The following is an 18943-nucleotide window of genomic DNA, read 5'->3' as shown; positions in this document are numbered from 1 at the left end:
AATGTTTTGACCTCAAGTGTCTGCATGGTTGACGTATTATGGAATTTACTGTGTCCAGGCAATAGGATTATATTGAGTTTTCTTTTTTGTTATATTCTTGCTCTGTAAAGTTCCTGACAGCTTCCATCTGGTGATGCAAGCAGCATGAAAAAGTATTCAACAACCCCTTTGAAAACAGAACAATGAAAACAGTAATAAAAGTTACCAAACATAAGCAGCCATTCGATGTGCTGAGGACACTGCGGCAGGCACCTGAATGCTCCTGGACTGGATTACCAGAGTATTTCCAGAGATACTATGTGGTGAAAGTCAATTGTTTTTATGGCTTTATTTTTCAGAGGGCCTGGTGGGACAGGTTGTTCTAAGCTCACTGACAGTCTAAATGCACGCTGGTATTGATTGTCCTTCCTCTGGCCTTTCACACAGTCTTGCTGAGGCCACATTAAAAGCTTTATAAGCCTTTTGTGGGCTACAGGCCTTGAATCTCACCTGTCTTAACTTACATTATATTGACACATTGGGCTCTGACAAGGGCTTTTTTTCATCATGTAGCCTGCAGGTGTTTATGATCTTGCGACAGAGAGATGGCTTGTGTGAGTGTGTTGGTTCATGTGTCTATGCACAGTACACACTCTCCGTACTGTGCTGAACCTGGGGAGCACGTGTCAGCGAATGGCTGTGTTAAGTCACGCACAGACATTGAATCGGTGTGTGCTGGTAAGTGTGATTGTGTGTGTGTGTGTTTGTGTGTGTGTACAGGGAGAAGGCTCGTCCTCATGCTGCCCTGGGGGCTCAGAGCCCATTTCCTGTTGTGCAGTGTGATAAGTTTCCCTGTCAGATCCTCCCAGCACCACCATATTTCTGATAAGCTCTACTGCTAGTTTTTCCGACCTCTGGCACTGAGATCAATTTGAGATTGATTCAGAATGCCCTGCTGGGCCGAGCTGGAAGATCAATTTGAGATGGATTGTTCACGCCAGGGGGCCAATGACACGCAGCGCAGTGCTCACTTGCTTCCCCTTCTTTGCTTTCTTCACCCCTCACTCTCGCTAACTGTTTTTATTTCTCTCTCTGAATGTTTCTCTTCCATCTCTTCCACTCTCCTTCAGCTGTTTGGCACTGTTCTGTTGTTTCTCTGAATTACACCCTGCATGTTTTTTCCATCAGTCCTTATTCATGCTTCCTTCTCTACCTCTCTGACCAGCTTCCCTTCTGTCCTCCAACCGTCGAAAAGGCAGCAGTGGTAGAAATGACTTCATTAGCAGGGGGACCGACCCCTGTAGACTGATAAGCCTGCAGGACAGGTGCGATAACTCATCCGGGTTTGTAACACAGCTAAAGAAATACATGCATTTAAACCAACACACCAACATAGATTCATTTTGTTGAATTTCCTCAGTTACGCGATCATTTCTTCCATCAACGCCTGGCATTCCTCCACAGAGCATCAGGTCTACAGCCTCCATATCACTCCCTTGCTCCTCGCTTCAACGGCCTCCCATCATTAGTTGTTTTATGCTCCTTCAAAAATGATGTGGCAGTGGCCTTGAAACAGGAAGATGCACTCTCCTCCCTTCTCTGCACGGAGTGACCTTTTCCTCAGCAGCACATCCACCTCTGACTGCACTGACCTTTACCTACAGTACCCCCTCGTCGCCCAACCAAGGAATGGATTACAGGCACCAAATTGTCTGTGCATCCAACCATGCAGAAAGAAAGGCGACAAAAAAAGATGGAAAGCTGGACATAAAAAAGAATGGCAGTGACATTTTAAATGCTGAAGTGGAAGGAGAACGTATGGTTGCTTTAGTGAATTTTCTTTTAGTGAATTTTTGCCACAGCGGAAGCATAATATTGCATTAATGAAACACGTTGTTGCTAGTTGTTGCTAATCACTTGCTCACTGTGGATGGTGTGAAAGGGTTAAGTATCCTTAAATAAACTACATATAAAGTATTTTTCCAACCATATCACTGCTACGTCACCTATTGGTTCGTTAACTGCTATTTGAAAGTGCTGTCTGATTGAAGCAACATGACGGGGGAGTTAAACTGAAAACACAATATGAAAAGGTTAAAGTTGTAAGATGAAAACACATCATCACATCACAAACCCATCAAGTGAGAAACAGGCCAATTGTTTTCATAGACTTCTATTCAATATAAAATATTCTCACAACGAGAGCACAAAGGAAAGAACTGTGCGTGTTTTGCCTTAATTCGCTTCATTGGTTGATCAACTTTAAAAAAATAATAGCTGCAATAAATTCTTGTGAAGTAAGCAAACAGGGCATCTGCTTATGTCCTGTGAGGAAATCAATTGGGTGGCCTGCAGGAGGCTTTTTATCTCCCAGTATGTTTCCCTGCACATAATGCACCCGACCCCTTTTATTAAAAATAAAATCTATTACAGTCATGTTTTAAAGAGATAATCAGGAAGTCATGCATACAGATTTAGCTGTGGGTGGGTGTCATAACAGCTGGCAGCCAGCTGCTGTGTTGTGACAATGGGAATAATGTCACAGTCCAGCAAAGAAATGTTGGCGCATCAAAAACGGGTGAATTTCAACATTGCTTTCCTAACTGCTGATTGCCGTCATTTGCCCTTTGCGTTTTCACTGCTTCTGGTGGTTTGACAGATGTCAGCCAGCTGAGCCCCAGGCGAGCCACACATAAGAAATCTGACAAAATAAGTGTTGCATATGCAATATGCAGCTTTACGGTTCCATTGTCATTACTGCCACAATGCTTCTGAAAAGGTTTTAAAGAATGATTCAGGATTATTGACAACATTTTATTGCCTCCACAGAGGTTATGTTTTTAGTTAGGTTTGCCGGTTTGTTTGTCAGCTGGGTTTTTGAAAGACTGCAGGCCCAATTTTCATGAAATTTAGTTTGTTCCTCTTGCCCCATGAGCAATAGCAATAAACATGGAGGAACAATGATACCCTATAACAATGATTGGCAAAGTTGTAATTAACCAAAAATTGTATTGTTATTTGCTGGAGCCCCCTTATGGCTCATTTCCTGTCGCCTTATTGTCCATCTTTTTAATATCTGCCATCAAATTAGCCTTTGAGTTTTGTCACTCTCTGTATCAAACGGAATAGACATCATACCCCACTGCTCACGGCAACTTCAGACTTCATATCCTGCTGCCTCCACCGGCTCCTGCCCCTGTGTGTTTGAGGCATTGCGGCATTGTTTCCATCCTGACCTAAAGTCCTCTATGACCAGCCCTGATGGCAATTAAAACAGATGAGAGAATACTAAAAGACCAAAGCACGTGGAGGAAGCAGACAGAAATACCAGAGCGCAGATGGTCAGTACGCTCTGCCGATATGTGTTCAGGCCAGCACGCTCTCCAATCAGATGTGAAATGGAGCAGACAAAAAAAGGAGCACAGTAATGATCTGAACACAGACCTGACATCTCCACACAGACCTCACAGCCACATGCAAATGATCAATGTCTAAGGTTTAAACAAAAGACATCCACAAAATGTAATCAGTTCCTCCTCCAGGCCACGGGTCCTCAACCTTTTTCGCTTCACGGACCGGTTTTCTGTTAGAAAATATTTTCCCAACCGCTCATGGCGGTGTGGCTTATAAACAGGCGTACGGTCGCTGCGGACCGGGAGGCGGGCGGGGGGGTTAGTAATTGCTGCGCACGACTAAAAAAGGGAAAAGCGCATGTAGTTGTGATTTTCTTCTTCGTCTGCAGCCCTGAACCAAGTGGCCCGGTTGTTAGGGACCACTGCTTTAGGCCGCATTTAAAGAAGTATCTGAGGAATTGCCTGAAGGAGATGTACGTACAACAGGAACTCATCACCACAGACATTTATTAAAAACCATCAGCAGTCTTTCATGGTGTTTAACCCATAAAGCTATCTAAGTCATCATATAAATACACACACGGCACATGCCACCTCTGGCTTCTTCTTTCTGGCACCTGAGCCTCCCTATAGGGGCCACACAATACAGTGAGCTTTTGTAGTGGTGCACTGGAGCGCACAGAGGCCACGGCTGCAGCAGCAACATCTGGATGTGAAATGCTTGCTGCTCTCTCTACCCCATCCCTCCTTTCACAGCTGGGACTCGCCAGGCTAGAGAGGAACTGTGACAAAGACAATAAGTGATGACAAAACTGTAAGCTGTCAGGGAGAAAATGTCCCAGAGGGAAAGATATGGGAGACTCTGTCACTTTGCATAGTGGGAAAAAAAATGTGCCAGTTATCATGAGGCAAGGACTGACTTTAACTTAATGAAGACGTGTAAAGTGAGAAGCTTTTCTTCAGTTTAACTGTTGACTTTGAGCTACTTTACAGCAATAAAGAGAAAGAAATTCTGGCAACACAGATGGTGTTCCGAAGCAGATTACATTGCTTCTGCATCTTCCGCGGGCTGGAAAGTTTGTTCGCAAAGTAATCTAGGCCACAGGCAGTCGTGTTTGTTGGCCGGCTCTGTGAGAACAGTGGCACCGGGGAGGAGACGGGGCACACTGCTGCCAGACATACAGAGCAGGGTTACTGGAGCCTGGACTAAGATACTTTTGGTGGCTATGTCGCAATAATTTAAATTGTGACCTCAGCTGTAATTTAGTTTCTGGAAAACGATGTAGATTGGCTTGTGTTATCATTTAATTTCAGAGTTTCTAGAACTCAAAGTCTATGGTGTGGCGTTCGTAGAAGGGAATTCAAAACACCATTAAGGTAATGACTTCAAATGGAATTGAAAGTAAAAACATTAGAGTCCGTTTTACGTTTCACATGAATGTTTTTAGCCATGCTAACGTCACAGCTCCAGAGATGGGAGTGACTGTTTGCTTTTGTCCTGATTGAAATAGCTCAACCAATGTGTAGGTGTAGAGAGGATAAACTAAAATGACTCTGGTCACAATGGGACTTTTCCTCCATGAGGCCCAAAAGCTGTCACGAAGCTCACACGTGTGCAGTGGCGATCAAAATGGGGGCACCGGAAACGTGGCTGTGGACTTTTTGTTCTTTAATGTGGGCAAAGGCTGGACAGGTTCTCTGGTTTAGCCGGCTGGATGTGTCCGTAAACCTGAGACAATTTTAAGTCTCGGTCATTTCAGGCTGTATCAGTGCTGCTACCTCAGGTGTGTTCCATCTGAGGTTAGTCATAGTGTGTGTGTGTGTGTGTGTGTGACTAACCTCATTAATGCATGGCCGCAGGATGTTGAATAACTACATGTAGGAAGGCAAATAGCGTTTGCGGGTTTAAGGCAGTGGAGGAGGGAGCGCAAGCAGAGATGAGCGGTTTTAAAGGACATGCCGCCGGAAATAATGTCCCACACTGCAATATGTATGAATCTACATACTGTGATATGCTATGATGGAACCAGCACAGGGACGGGAAAAGGAGCTGGCAATATTAAAAAAATATCAGTGTTTATAGTAGAGCTGGAAACAAACGCCCCAGTTATGCAGAATGATAAAGAGATTTGCTGATTTGGCTGGGGACAAACAAGTTGGCCTCAATATTATTAAATCTCTTAATTAATATTAATTTCCTCTTCTTTGTAATTCAAACCTATTTTGCATTATGGTGTCCTTTGGTGGATGTCCAGCAAATTATTTTAATATTATTCATTATGTCTCCTGTCAATATAACATAACTTTAACATTTGGAGGTAAATATGTTTATATGGACCCAATAATAACTTTATACATTACATTTTGTCTCCTTTTTATTTTTCTGAATATTTGACATTTTCTACAGGCCTTTTTTTCCATTTCAATTAGCATATGAAGGATGACACTATGTAGACATCCTGTGGACATATAGGAGAAAATGCATTGTCAGTCAGTGGGGTAAGAGAACTCTCAAGTCATTTCTATGGGTTCTTCTCATTAGAAGAAATAAAGGCGTACTGAGAAGCAGTGCAAGAAGATAATTCGAGGTAAGAGTAATGAAAGCAATGAGATTGAAAGCAATTTTTAGAATAAAAGTAAAAAGAGAATTCAAAACTATTATTACCTTAATTCGACACACTGCCGTCTCTCCCACTGCCCTCCATTCTATTTGACAGCTATCTAAACAACCAGTTCATGTTAGTGTAGCACCACGGCACTGTATTGAACCACCAGCAATAAACAGTAATCAGCTCGAGTCATATGTGTGCACTGCATCAACAGAGAGATTAAAACGTTGAGGGATGGAGACAGCCCCTCCGGCTAAAATCAATAGCAGCTTGCATGCACAGTTGGTATGAAGCCAACAACAAATAATGCGGCATTGATTGCAACACTGGGGTGCAGCCATTGAGTTTCCGATAAAAGGTTGCAGCAAATAAGAGAATGCATGATTATCTTAGTGTGTGAGGACAGGAGTGTGTGTCTGTGCGTTTTGGGTTTTTAATACTCACCCATAAATGGTGTTGCTGGCCCTCTTACTCGCTGCCCTGGAGCGGCTGGACTTCAACTCTCCACTCATGCTCATGTCTGCATGGAAGTGAAACCAATTAACCTTGTACTGATTGAGCAAAGAGCATGAAAATAACACAAGACAGCAGGGGCAAAGCACAAGGAGGACTGTTCGAGTGGTTATCCAACCAGAAAACGCCCTACGTTGTCTGGTCATGTTTATCCTACACCCTAGTTTACTCTTTATTGGAGCAAAATTAACCCCACTTGCTGTCATCATTTGACATGATAATGACTAAAGGGCTGGCTAAGACCAACAGCGTTGTTTTTCAAATGCATCCATACACCACCACTCTCCGTTGATTGCTTCTGCCACTCTAAGCCACCTCCATGTTTGTCTCCCGCCTGCAAGCGTACATCAGACATCGGGTGCAGCTTTAGACTTCAGCCTCAAAAGCCGAAGCCCATCTCTCTCTGTCTTCTTACATCTCTCCTGCAAACAGCTCTGCAGACATGTTCCAATGGGCCGTTTAACCACGAGCCATCTTGATTACAGGATATGCCAACAGCTCACTGCTCAGGTTGGTCGGGGCTCACCAGTGACTTTCCAAAGGTGAGTGTAAAAAAAGAGGGAAGCAAGTGAAGGAGTAATGAGAGGAGGAGACTGGGCCGGTCTGACGCGGACAGATGGGGGGGTGAATGGAGTGTGACTGGGCCAGCTGCACATACACTCACACAGTGGGACTGTCAAATGGCTGCAAGCTACAATTAATAAAGTATGGGTTTGAATGTGTGAATTTTGACACGTGTATGTGCCTTTACCTCCCGCAGCAGAGACCATTTCCTGACAAATTTTAGTCAAACAGTGACCTGCTTCTCTGCAGCCAACTCCGCTGGTGAGGAACAGGCCCTTACTGTGGACACCTTAACTCTTACTGAGCAGAGCGAGCATGCACAATACTGCTGTGACTGCATTGTTGATTTTAGGGATGCAGACCCAAATTAAACACATGTTTAAAATATGAAAATGATTCTGGCATTTCAAAGGATCTGTGAAAAATATAATATAATATGAACTATGTTATTAACAGAACGTTTTAGATTTTAGAAAGTTGACATGAAACTAGAAAATGATTTTCCCACAAGTGAAATTATGTTGTACAAATATTACTGACATTTCCATCACACTTCCTGCCATTCTTGTTCTGCGAGTTTGATATTTTCACCATGACAAAAAAATAAATAACGAATATTTAAAGACATACTGGACAGTTCCTGATCTGCATCAATTGGGCTGACGTAATTGTGTGGCAGAAGGAAACACAGTTTAGAGTTTTATAATGTGTTTGCTGAGCAACATGACGACTGCATGATTGACTGCATGGAGAAGCCATTATAACAGGAAGACTGGAGGAGGCTGCTGAGCACAGTTGTGTCAAAGTACGGGTAAAACCTTGGGAGGTAATCAGCGTGTTATTTGGTAAACAAAGGCCTACGTGTCACATTTAGCTTCTTCTGCACACGCGTGTGTGTGTGTGCGCTTCACAGCTCCTCCACATTTTTGTGGATTTGATCTTGACTTTCTGTTTTGTTTTATGGATGTTCTAAGTTTGAATATTGGCAACATGCACACAATAGAAATTATATATTATCCATGCCACTTTTTGTTATTAGTGAGATGTATTTTTATGTATTTTGTTATTGCATTGGTACATTTTGCCAAAACAGACATTGGGATGCATCAAATACTATTATTGAAAACTACACATGACAAGATTGTTTGTATGGTATTCGTGTCATCATCATGGGCGGCATGTCTAACATTCTATGGGCAGTCAGTATTCACATCACAGATGAGGAAGAAGCCCAACCGAGTCCAGTAGAGGTAGATTATACTGAAACAAACACGGTATAATGGGAAGCAAAGGGCACCAGAGGGGGCATCAAGGTCAACCATGGTCAGCCAACGAGGAGCTGAAAAGCAGCTGCATCTGCATCTAGCCTGGAAACAAAAAACACCACAGCGCGGAAAGGCTTTTTTTTGTTTTATTCTAAACTATTCTGCATCTCTAGAGGAGGCATTTGAAGACCCCAGTCTGTCAGCATCCACACTGCTGACGTGTCCTTGGATTCTCTACGAGCTCCAGGAAAGCTGCTCTGTCGGAACCTGTGCTTTCAACCTCCCTGCACCCACTGATGAGACAACTCACCTATCAGGGTAAACTAGTAATTATATTTTTAATCACTACCTATTAGCTTTAGGTGATTCATGTATGCCACCTTAACACTCAAGAGCATCATCAAAACATCACCACAGTCAAGGACTCCGCTAAAACACACGAATAGGAGGAACTGTTTTTTTCATTTTATGTTCACAAGCTTTTTTTGGCAAGTAAAGTCATTTTTCTGTGGAAATGTACGCACGCACACACACACACAAACGCACACACACTTCCACTACTACTGCTGCTTCACCGAGAATTTCAGTCTTGCCAGTAATAAATCCCCCACTACAAACTTCCTTGAAACCTGACACTCACAAACACACTCTGAGAAAATTGTTAACACAGTATTGCGCATAGGAAGATGTAATTTAGTACTGAGCCGTCTATTAATCTGTGCACTTTGAAGACCACTGATTTGTGGAGGATGGGATAATCCCATAATTAATTTCAATCAAACACTCAATCTTCTGTCTTCTATCATTTTCTTTCTTCCTGATTCTACAAATTGTCCTGCAATGGGTTGCACCACGTCCCTTAAATGTTTATGTATTTTTTAGTTGATCTCTTAATCACCCAATTGACTTTTGAGCACAAAAGGTCAACCTGACAAGTGGTCGACCCGCTGACTGCTGAACATTTTCAGTAGTATTTCAGTGTAAGAAGAAAAACAATGTTTTGTACTGTTCACACATTCTATCATAAAAGACTAAATGAAGCCATTTTGAATAAAGGCTTTTGCAACAATTATCTAAACTGGGAATCCATAATTATTTTACTTTAATGGGCTTTGGCAGATTCAAGAAAAAACGTCATTTAATTATTAATTAATTATTAAATTTTTTTGTATTGTACATGTCCCTCTATGAGCCAAGGGATTTTCAATCTAACTGGTAAAGACACTCAAACGTTTAACCTTTTGATCATCTTGGCGCAGAACAAAGTTGTCAATATAAAACACTATTTACAATAAAGCAACATAAATATATGTATAAATATTTGTTCCATTCTTAAAAATGACATGTAGTTCCCGTTTTATTTTGCCCTAAACTTTTCTTTTTTGAAAATAGTATGCATGTTGACACACATTCTAACGGCTATAATTTCAGATTGATTGAACATTTTCTTTCTGCTGGTTTTCACCTGAATGCGCTCATAGCACTTAAGTCCTCTTTTTCCTCAAAGTTAATTAATCAGCCCATCCTGCCAGCCAAAATATGAAGAAACGGTAGTTTGTAAAATAAGGGACGTAAAAGCTCAGCGTGGAGGCTTCTTTTGGTCGTGCTGCATCCTCTCCATGTCACATACTAGAACTAAACTGTGAGCAAAGCGGCAAATGCAAAGTTAGTAATCGCAACTGTCAGCATAGAACTTGGAGCATACTGCACATATGAATAACTGAATAAGTAAATAAATATGAAAGGTTGATATGAATAGATGGCATGTTGAGAACAGAGTTGTTGGTGTGAACCAGAAAAGTGTCTCTTTTGACAGCAAAAAAAAGAGTGAAGAGTGACTGTATATGATCTGAGTTGCAGACTCTTCCCAAACATCCCACATTATGCAAACCACGGGGAGGCAGCCTGGGATGAGTTTCCCTTTCACTGTAGGCTTTCATCTTCTATTATATATGCGTACACACTTTACTTGAGACTTAAAAGAAATGCAGCTTTGTGGGAAAAGTACTGTTTCCCCGGTATGGAAGATGTTACAGCTCCGATCATTTTAGGAAAAAAAGATGCATAATTCAAATTCAACAGCTGTGGGGGAAGGAGTGGGGGGGGGGGGGGGGCATGCTTGAGTACATCACCAGACATAAGTTAATTCTGTTTCACGAGCTTCCATGCCCGGGGAGCAAATGCTGACCTTGCCAATGGGAGGCTTGCGAGAGGTTGATTTGAATGTCTGTAAATACACCGTTTTAATGTTGTCAGAAACACCTCTTCATGCATCACTATGTTTACATCATAACTGAAACATTCCACCGATCCTTCTCAAATGCACCAGCTGACTGGGTCACAACGTGTGGGTAAGGACAAACTGCTCCGGGGGGGGAAAGTGTAAATGAGCCAGGATTCAGAGCGGCTAGCAGGCGGATTCTATGAAGGCAAGACAAACAATGAGAAGCACAGTGGCAACATTGTCTTTCCGACACACAGTGCTGCATGCAAACATCCACCAATGCATGCATAAACGCGCGCGCGCACACACGCGCACACACACACACACACACTGATAAATACTCACATCTCGGGCTAAAGAGGGTCATATCAAGGATCTCCAAACAACGAGGAAACTGACACTCTTGGGCGAGCTGAGGATGTCTTTGCTTCTTTCTTTCTGCAACTCTCTTCCTCACTGCTGAGTGTGTGTGAGAGTGTGTGTATGTATGTGTGTGTGCGCGCGCTCAATCTCCCGTTTGGCTAACTGCGGTGTTACTACTGACTCGGTGAATAAACCAGCTCGAGCACCACCGATGGAATGTACCAAATGTTCTCCGATGGCAGGGGTGCATCGGTGGCGCCGGGCTGTTCCATTGGTGGGAGGACCGGCAGGAGGATTGGATGAGTGTGCAGCTGGTTTCCCCTCAGCAACAGGGGCTCTGCTGGGGGGCTCAGGCCACGTGTCAAAGAGCAGGGACCCGAAGACACAGATGTGCGCCCCACAATGACAATATATCGACTGACGGACTATCAATTCACAGTATTCACAATATGACAGTATAACACGCATACCCATAAAAGGGGATTTGGAGAATAAACACAGTCGCCATGGTCTAAGAAGATAATGTATATATTGAATTCAATTCATTTTATTTTGTATAGCCCAAAATCACAAATTACAAATTTGGCTCAGAAGGCTTTACAGTCTGTACACATGCGAGATCCTCTGTCCTGAGACCCTCACATTGTAAATTGGCTTATTTGACAAAATTGCACTTTCTTGTTTCTTGCTCTTCTGAGTTTGTATCCCTATGGTTGAATGCACTTAATGTACGTCCCTTTGGATAAAAGCGTCAGCTGAATGACATGTAATATGATGTAATATACACACAAATATGGTTTGAAACAAGACATAAAGGGATTAACAAAGGTTTCACTACACCATATGAACAATTTTAAACAAAAAAATCTGACAAGCAATTAATCGCCACACTAAACCTCAACTGTATTGAATAGGAGACCTGGTAAAGAAACTGAAGCTATATTTATACATCTCCAGCTGCATTATCATTACACATCATAATGGTAACTCCCCCATCAAGATTAATACATTATTTAATACAGCATCTGAAAATAATCCCAGCTGAATCGCTTCAAACCCATTGCACACTATGCATGCTGTGAAAGCGTTGCTCCATTTCTGTTGTGCTGTGCAGCTGGAATGAGAAGACACATGAGGGTATTTAATCTTTCTGGCTCCCGAGGGGAGGCTTTCATGAGGGTTTTAATTAGCTTCTTTAACAACCAACACAGAGTAAAACTGTCTGTAAGACAAACTTTAATCTTGGTCAAATGATTATTACTTCTTTTCACCATTGGCACAATTGCATCATTAAACTGTTAACCCTTGAATAGCTGTGTCTGCTAAAAAAGGCCACCATGCTGTATGTTTGTTGTGGTCATTTTAAGTATTTCTGTGGCACCAGGTTGTCCCACAGAGCGCTACTTGCTATTTCCCACGGGAGCGACGCCACAGACACGCTGTTCATAGATACTGCGGTATTGTTACACGTGCTTGAGTAGAATATATGAGGGCTCCTTATGCCAACATATAACTCAAGTAATAGATCAAGTTCTTTATTCTTTCATTTACATGGCAGTCTCATTCAGATTCTTTGAAATGGGTTTTCTACGACGAGCATCCAACGGACTACGCTTCAAACTGTGACCACAGCTTGTTAACTTTACTGGGAAATAGAGACATGTAAAAACATAGATGCACTCACTGTTGATACACTTTTAAACTCTGGGAGGAAGGTTTCTTCTACTTCTGTTGGTTCTTTGTTGGTATATTAACTTTCCTCTTGTGTTAGCTTTCTGCTACTTCTCTTATGTTAGTGTGTTGGTTTTGAGTTATTATAAAAACGACCCTAACGATTCAAAGGTCATAATTTCAAGCCTTTTGTTTTTGATTTGTTGAAATAGAGATTCCTGTTAAAGTCAAAAAGCCTTGATGCCATAAACCAATTTATGTGGTTCTTTTGAAACCTAAAACAGTTCGGTGCCGACTCTCACTAGAGAAAGGTCAACCTCGCTGTTAGAACAAAGATGGGAGCTAACGAGGTCACATGTAATAATATTGTTAGAAGTTAATAAACTTTAAGGAGCAGTTTTTATTACTTGAACTGTGCATGTGTATTGTGATAATGTATATAAAACCTGTGCTCAAATTCAAATCTGAGAAACACAAATTGAATTTATAGTTTGGTTATTGTCCACTGGTCACAGGGTGGTGTTCTGTTATTATTATCTTCGTATTGAAAATAATAATTATATCGATGTCAATAATTTTGTTTTTACACTGCTAATAATGAAACACGCTCCTACCACGCGCCCGACAACTTCATCAACCTTCTCCAGATCAGTGGGTTTGGGTTCACTGTCTATCACGGAAATTAAAAATGAATTAAAAAGAGATACAGCAGAGATGCGAGGGGGTGAGAGAGGGAGTGGAGCAGAACCCGGCTTGATAGATTCCGGCTAATTGACTCACCTAAACAGAGAGTGCTGAGGGGAAGGTTGCTAGCAAAGGGAGCGAACAATTAACACAATGAATAGAAAAGAAACTATTATGCTTCTAGATTAAATCAAAAAAAATGTTGTGTTACTTCTTATGTCATAGGAATTGTTATTGTTATTTCCTAAAGAAGTGCTATTGTTGCATGTTGATGGGCTACGAGCTTGCAGAAAGGTTTTGTTGTAGCTTCTCTCTTCAAGCTGTGCTCAGCCAACTGCTAAATTGACCACATAACAAAGATTATATGCTCTGGGCTGTAGTGTTGATGAACTCTCAGGGGGAAGCAGGCAGCCCTGCTGAGGTTCACTAGTCACCTAGTAATGACTGAAACCGGAATCAATAGGGGGCGTACAGTAGAGCACACTAGAAAACGATTAAAAAAACACAGCTCTTCACAGTGAAACTTCAGATTGACAACTTAAGTCATTGCATCCTTTTTACCCTTTTTACCCTTCGCACTGACGGCTGCTTTATTTGGAACAGAGTTATATGAAATTATGTCACGTCTGAATTCTCATGATTGAAATGCAAATCTTTTGGAGAAGTTAAATAAGATAAAAATGAATCGAGCTCACTGGGAGGCTTTTTTACACCTATTAACTATTAACTCATAGGTACACATCATAATTCACCATGGGCTTATTAAGGTCAATTATCCATCCCTGCAAAGCTAAGAAATAACTTGACATCATGGTAATATGAAAACTGAAGAATTTTAGGTAATCCCATACTTATTTATTCCATAAAGTGCTTCAGTGATGATGTGTTTTTATTGACAAACCACAGAACTCAGCAGTGGTCTGATTCCCTCGACAAAAACCTAATGAGATTTTAAATGACTGCATTAAATAAGGTCTGTCAACACGAAATTACGATACTAACCAGCTGTAAACAAACTATACCACATAACGTGGTTGCCACAATTACATTTCTTAGTCTAATTTAGCCATTGATTAGCAACTTTTGAACAATTGATTTTAAGGCACTTAGAAGCGAGAGGGGTTTACTGATACATTTTACCTCATCAAACTAAATATAGATTTAATACATATCAAATAATATAAATTCCTCTTAATGACAAACCTTTTCAGATATTAACCAACAAGCTCTTAAAAAACAAAATGACCAACAGAAGTGATTCAAACGTGCAAAATTATTAACTTATGTCCAGTTTCTTAGAACTGACTCGATAGGACGTCCATTGTAGCAGAGGAAGTAATGTGTGTGACTTCCGTCCTGCTCTGACTTCTTAATGTTGCCATGCTACCATAAGCTGCTGCAGTTATAAAATAAAGGGTTAGCATTCATGCTGAGACTCATAATTGTTGAAAAGACAACATTAACAAACCTATAACCAAACCAGCCTTTAGCCCCGTCATTGCTTTGTTTGATGAAGGGAATCTGGGTAATAAGCGCTGTGACAGGTGGTAGGAGCGTGGTCGGTTCTTGGAATGTGTGTAAACTAAATATTATTATGTCAATAAGATTATTAACAGATAACAATAATAGTTCTGAGAACAGGCGACCTCCCTGGGATCAGGGACCAATAACTATAAATGGAATTTTATTATTTGGTGTTCACTCCATATGTCAATAGTCAAAGTACCATTCACACAATAGTAGGTTGAAGGTTTGAATTTGAGGTCACGATATTCAGCTATTATCACACACACACACACACACACACACACACACACACACACACACACACACACACACACACACACACACAAAGTAATAACAGAGGTTGAGTCACTTCTAACAACACAAATCATGTCAACACTGTTTTAAATCATCAACTACTACGACACAATACCAAGTAAACATCATCAACTGTGGATCCGTGGGTAGCTGAAGCTGTATTGGTGCATTGTGGGTTCGTAAAGCAATCCAGCAAAGAGGACGATTGCGCCTCTGGTGTGTTTTCCGCTGATTGAGTTACAGTTATCGAACTCGCGGTGACCGATCGAAAACAGCAACTATTACAAAAGCATGAAACACTCACAGTAATTACAGTTACAGGTTAATTACAGATTGTGGAGTCTATTCTCCGACCAGTGAATGGAAAACTGTTCCATGGGTTTTCTGAATAAAAGACAACGATGTGCGCGCCTCCTTTTCACGATGAGTAAATGTAATGCGAGAGACAGTCTATCTGCTCACAAAACGGAAGGAACCATCGCTGGTTGGTTCTGGTTTCACCCCAGCTTGCTAAGTACATGAGACAACAAGGAGACAACGCACAGCCTCCTCTCCTGATTAGCCACTCTGGGTATTCACACCCAGACAGACATCCAATGAAAGTCAGTGTTCACCGAGCTATTGCTGTATCTTGACATGATAATCTTCTTTTTAGATACACCACCGCGCTTCCCCCCCCACCATAGCGCACCGCCGACAGCTCATACATTATCATCTAGTGCCTTTCTCTCTCCTTCGCCTTCTCCCTCTGTGTCACAGCCACCGACTCCCCCTCACACTGCCTCCCCCCCGCCGCTCTCTCTCCAGCTGGAGTGTCTCAGTGTGAAAACCTCATTATGTTGTGCTACCGGACCTGCAAACTCAATTGGACAGAGAGCCAGAGAGATGGTTTGATGGGGGGGGGGGAGTGTGGATGTAGGTGCAGAGATTCCCGTTTGTGCATATCCATGTGTATCAGTGGTGAATAAATCGGGAAGGGTTCCCTCAGTGTGACGGTGCCCATGTGGTGAGACCTTCTCTGGGTTGCTGTGAAAAGAGACCTGTGGGCAGCTGAACATTTCACAAGGCTTTAACTGGCCCCTCATTCACTCTGCTCTGCTGCCAGACCTCAGCCATCACATTTAACACACTCTCTGGTCACATTGTGCAATACATACATATCACTATCACTATAATATTTTATCCGCTTTTAATGGAGAAACTTTGGAGTCAAATCTTTGATCTGTTTTTTACAGAAAATTGTGGACCAGTGCTATGCTGTAAAATGTGTAATTAAATTGTGTCTTTGTTGTTAGGATCTGGCTTTAATGCTAATAAGTTGCATGTGAGATAACAGTGTCTACTGCGTCCTGTCCGATCTCCTGCTTTGGATGAAGCCGTCTCTCCATGGAGCAATTCTCGGATAGAGAACACACAAACTGACTGTAGGCCGTTTCCAAACGACTGATGTGTTGAACAAAAAAAAAGCTGGCTGGAGGAAAAGAGCAGGTTCCTCAGAGGATAATCCAATTTATACTGGCCGCCCTCTGAAGAAGCAATTAGAAGGTGGATTCAATTATGCTCATAGATAGGGAGAGTGTTAAACTTAGTTAACTTTGCATTAGCGCCTCTTTCTTTGCCCTGTGCAGTGAGACGGACACTGTACAGAGTGTGACTGAACGGTAGCTCGCCCTAACAGCCCCATTCATCATCCACCACAGCCGGTTCTGTCATGGATAGCCGTGTTCATCCAGACTGCCCAGCTGTAATGAAACAAAACAGGGGGAAAGATACTGTTAACTCACTAGTCTTATCTGAACAAATACCATAACAAAATACCACAAGAGCCACATTTTTGTACAGATACTAAATGATCTAAAGTCAGTCAATCCCTGTTTCCCACTTTCCCTTGTCTCATTGATATTGCGACATTAATGCAAGCTAATGGTCTGACGATGTATATTTCCTATTCTTGTCACTTAAGTTCAGGTCTGATGAATGTTTTGGCATCGTGGCTCTTATATGCCAGATGCCTATTACTGTTAAGAATCTCTGCGAAACTGTGTGTAGTGCGCTGTGTGGTACTTGAGGTCTGATAGGGCTCAACATCCTATGCATTAAATGCATGCTAATTTAATGCAAAATAAAGTGCCAAGTGCAGACTAGCTGACCAGAGTGTGTTTGAGGGCAGCGGGACTCTGACTGCCAGAGAAACGAGCTCATGAGTTTAACACAGTGTGAAATCTGGATGTGGAATTTCCGCAGAAAGTAAAGGCCTGACTCCCAAAACAGGCGACCGTTGAGAGTAAACAAGGTTATTGTCCAAAGAGAGGGGGGGGGGGGGGCAGCTGCTGGCTTAGGGAATAGTTTTGTCATGAGCTCCATAATTCAGAGAGGAGCAAATCACTATCATGTCAACTGTCAGTATTGATCGAAATGCATCAAAGACGTTTAAATGATTCACCATTCATTTCTTTCATTCAAATGTCATTGATGACAAGAGCTTTGGTCCAGTCCGTTTACAGCTCATTTCAGCCGTTCTTTAGGTACGTTGGCCGTGTATTTTGTGCGAGCTAAAATAGTAACGGAGAACAGCGCCTGCTTATACATTCACACTCTGATCAGACATTTTTTGTGATCAGTAAAAAAGAAAATATATTTTTCCTGAATAACATTTTATGGTAAGAGAACGTATCCTTCCAACCGTATGAATCAATGAATCGCTACAAACAAGTGACCATGACAGCAAGAGGTGAGAAGAGCCAAGATCAAGAGACAGTAAACACAGTCTGCAAACACCCGGCTGTCCACCTGGACTAGATGAACAAAACGCTGAAGCAAATTAAATTAGCATTTTAACTATTCAATTGTATTGTTTAAAACTACCAGAGCTTATCACATGACTGCGAATTAATTAAACATTGCAAATGTCTTGATACCATTATGCTAATCAATGTCGTGCAGTATTAACAACGATTCTCTGTATCTGTTGTGTGAGACAGCCATCGCATATTCCCGAAATTAATCAATACAAAGATAATGTGTACAAATTGTGTCAACAGTTGCTTGTCATGCTTTCAGCAGATTATTGTTACGTTGCAGCCGAACACTTTACTGTTGAGCCAACGAGCAGAGACGGCACTCAGCGGCCTCACAATTCAATCATCCTCAGACAAAACAAACAGGTCGGCTGGTCCTTGAACGGCCTTCTCCTGCTGACACAAACACGCGTGTGACTCGGGTGGTAAGCGTCGGATCAGTTTGTGTGTGTGTGTGTGTGTGTGTTTATATGGTATTTGTTCAAAAAGGATCGTACCCTAATGATAAGGAGACTGCTTCTACAAGAAAAAGAATGGTCACTTTCCTTTCTGTTGGCTAACTGCTTTGTGGTCACTGCTGAGCGTTTATTCACTGGATAAGAGTTGTCTCACATCACGTAACTGTAGATTATCGTCATCCGACACATCGATCCTCTTTCCTCGATCCTTTGCCCGACTCATCGACTGCTCGCTCCCTCTCCATTCAGCAAGTGACACAATTTCCCAACTCGGTCAAACTGAATCACCCTTTGAAGTTAATGAGTCAAAACTATTAATCGTTTCGCCTTTAATTATAAAACGGACAGAATGATTCCATTTTTAATTGAAGCCGTCACTATTAATTAAGATGACATCCTCTCTCAACTATTCATTTATTAATCTATCACCACCTTCTTCTTCAACGTTCCACTCGTTTGATTCATGATCTTTTTTCTCTCCCCAGTTTCAGTTTATCGGGGCAGATATTAATTTAACACAAAACTCAGAAGTCAGAATAAACAAGTGGACCCGGGAAGGCAAGCAAAACCAGTGGGCAACTAAAACAAATAAAATTAAAAAATTGGACGTAAAAAGGATGTTAGTTGTAAGATCCGGTAAT

General features: G+C 41.8%; 1 protein-coding gene across 1 annotated transcript in view; it reads right to left on the bottom strand.

Moving 5' to 3' along the window:
- The window catches only part of LOC120832820 (heterogeneous nuclear ribonucleoprotein C), a 34994-nt gene extending 23904 nt beyond the window's left edge, over nucleotides 1-11090 (bottom strand). Inside the window, exons 1-2 of the mRNA XM_040199442.2 lie at nucleotides 10853-11090; nucleotides 6386-6461 (exon numbers count right to left, since the gene is read on the bottom strand). Of these exons, the coding sequence (XP_040055376.1) occupies nucleotides 6386-6461; nucleotides 10853-10874 (98 nt within the window). The 5' untranslated portion in view covers nucleotides 10875-11090. The remainder of the gene's footprint in view (nucleotides 1-6385; nucleotides 6462-10852) is intronic.
- Nucleotides 11091-18943: the final 7853 nt, after the last annotated feature.

This window comes from Gasterosteus aculeatus, chromosome 12, assembly GCF_964276395.1.
Source record: "Gasterosteus aculeatus chromosome 12, fGasAcu3.hap1.1, whole genome shotgun sequence".
Lineage (NCBI taxonomy): Eukaryota > Metazoa > Chordata > Actinopteri > Perciformes > Gasterosteidae > Gasterosteus > Gasterosteus aculeatus.
This window is presented reverse-complemented; position numbering and strand designations above follow the sequence as displayed.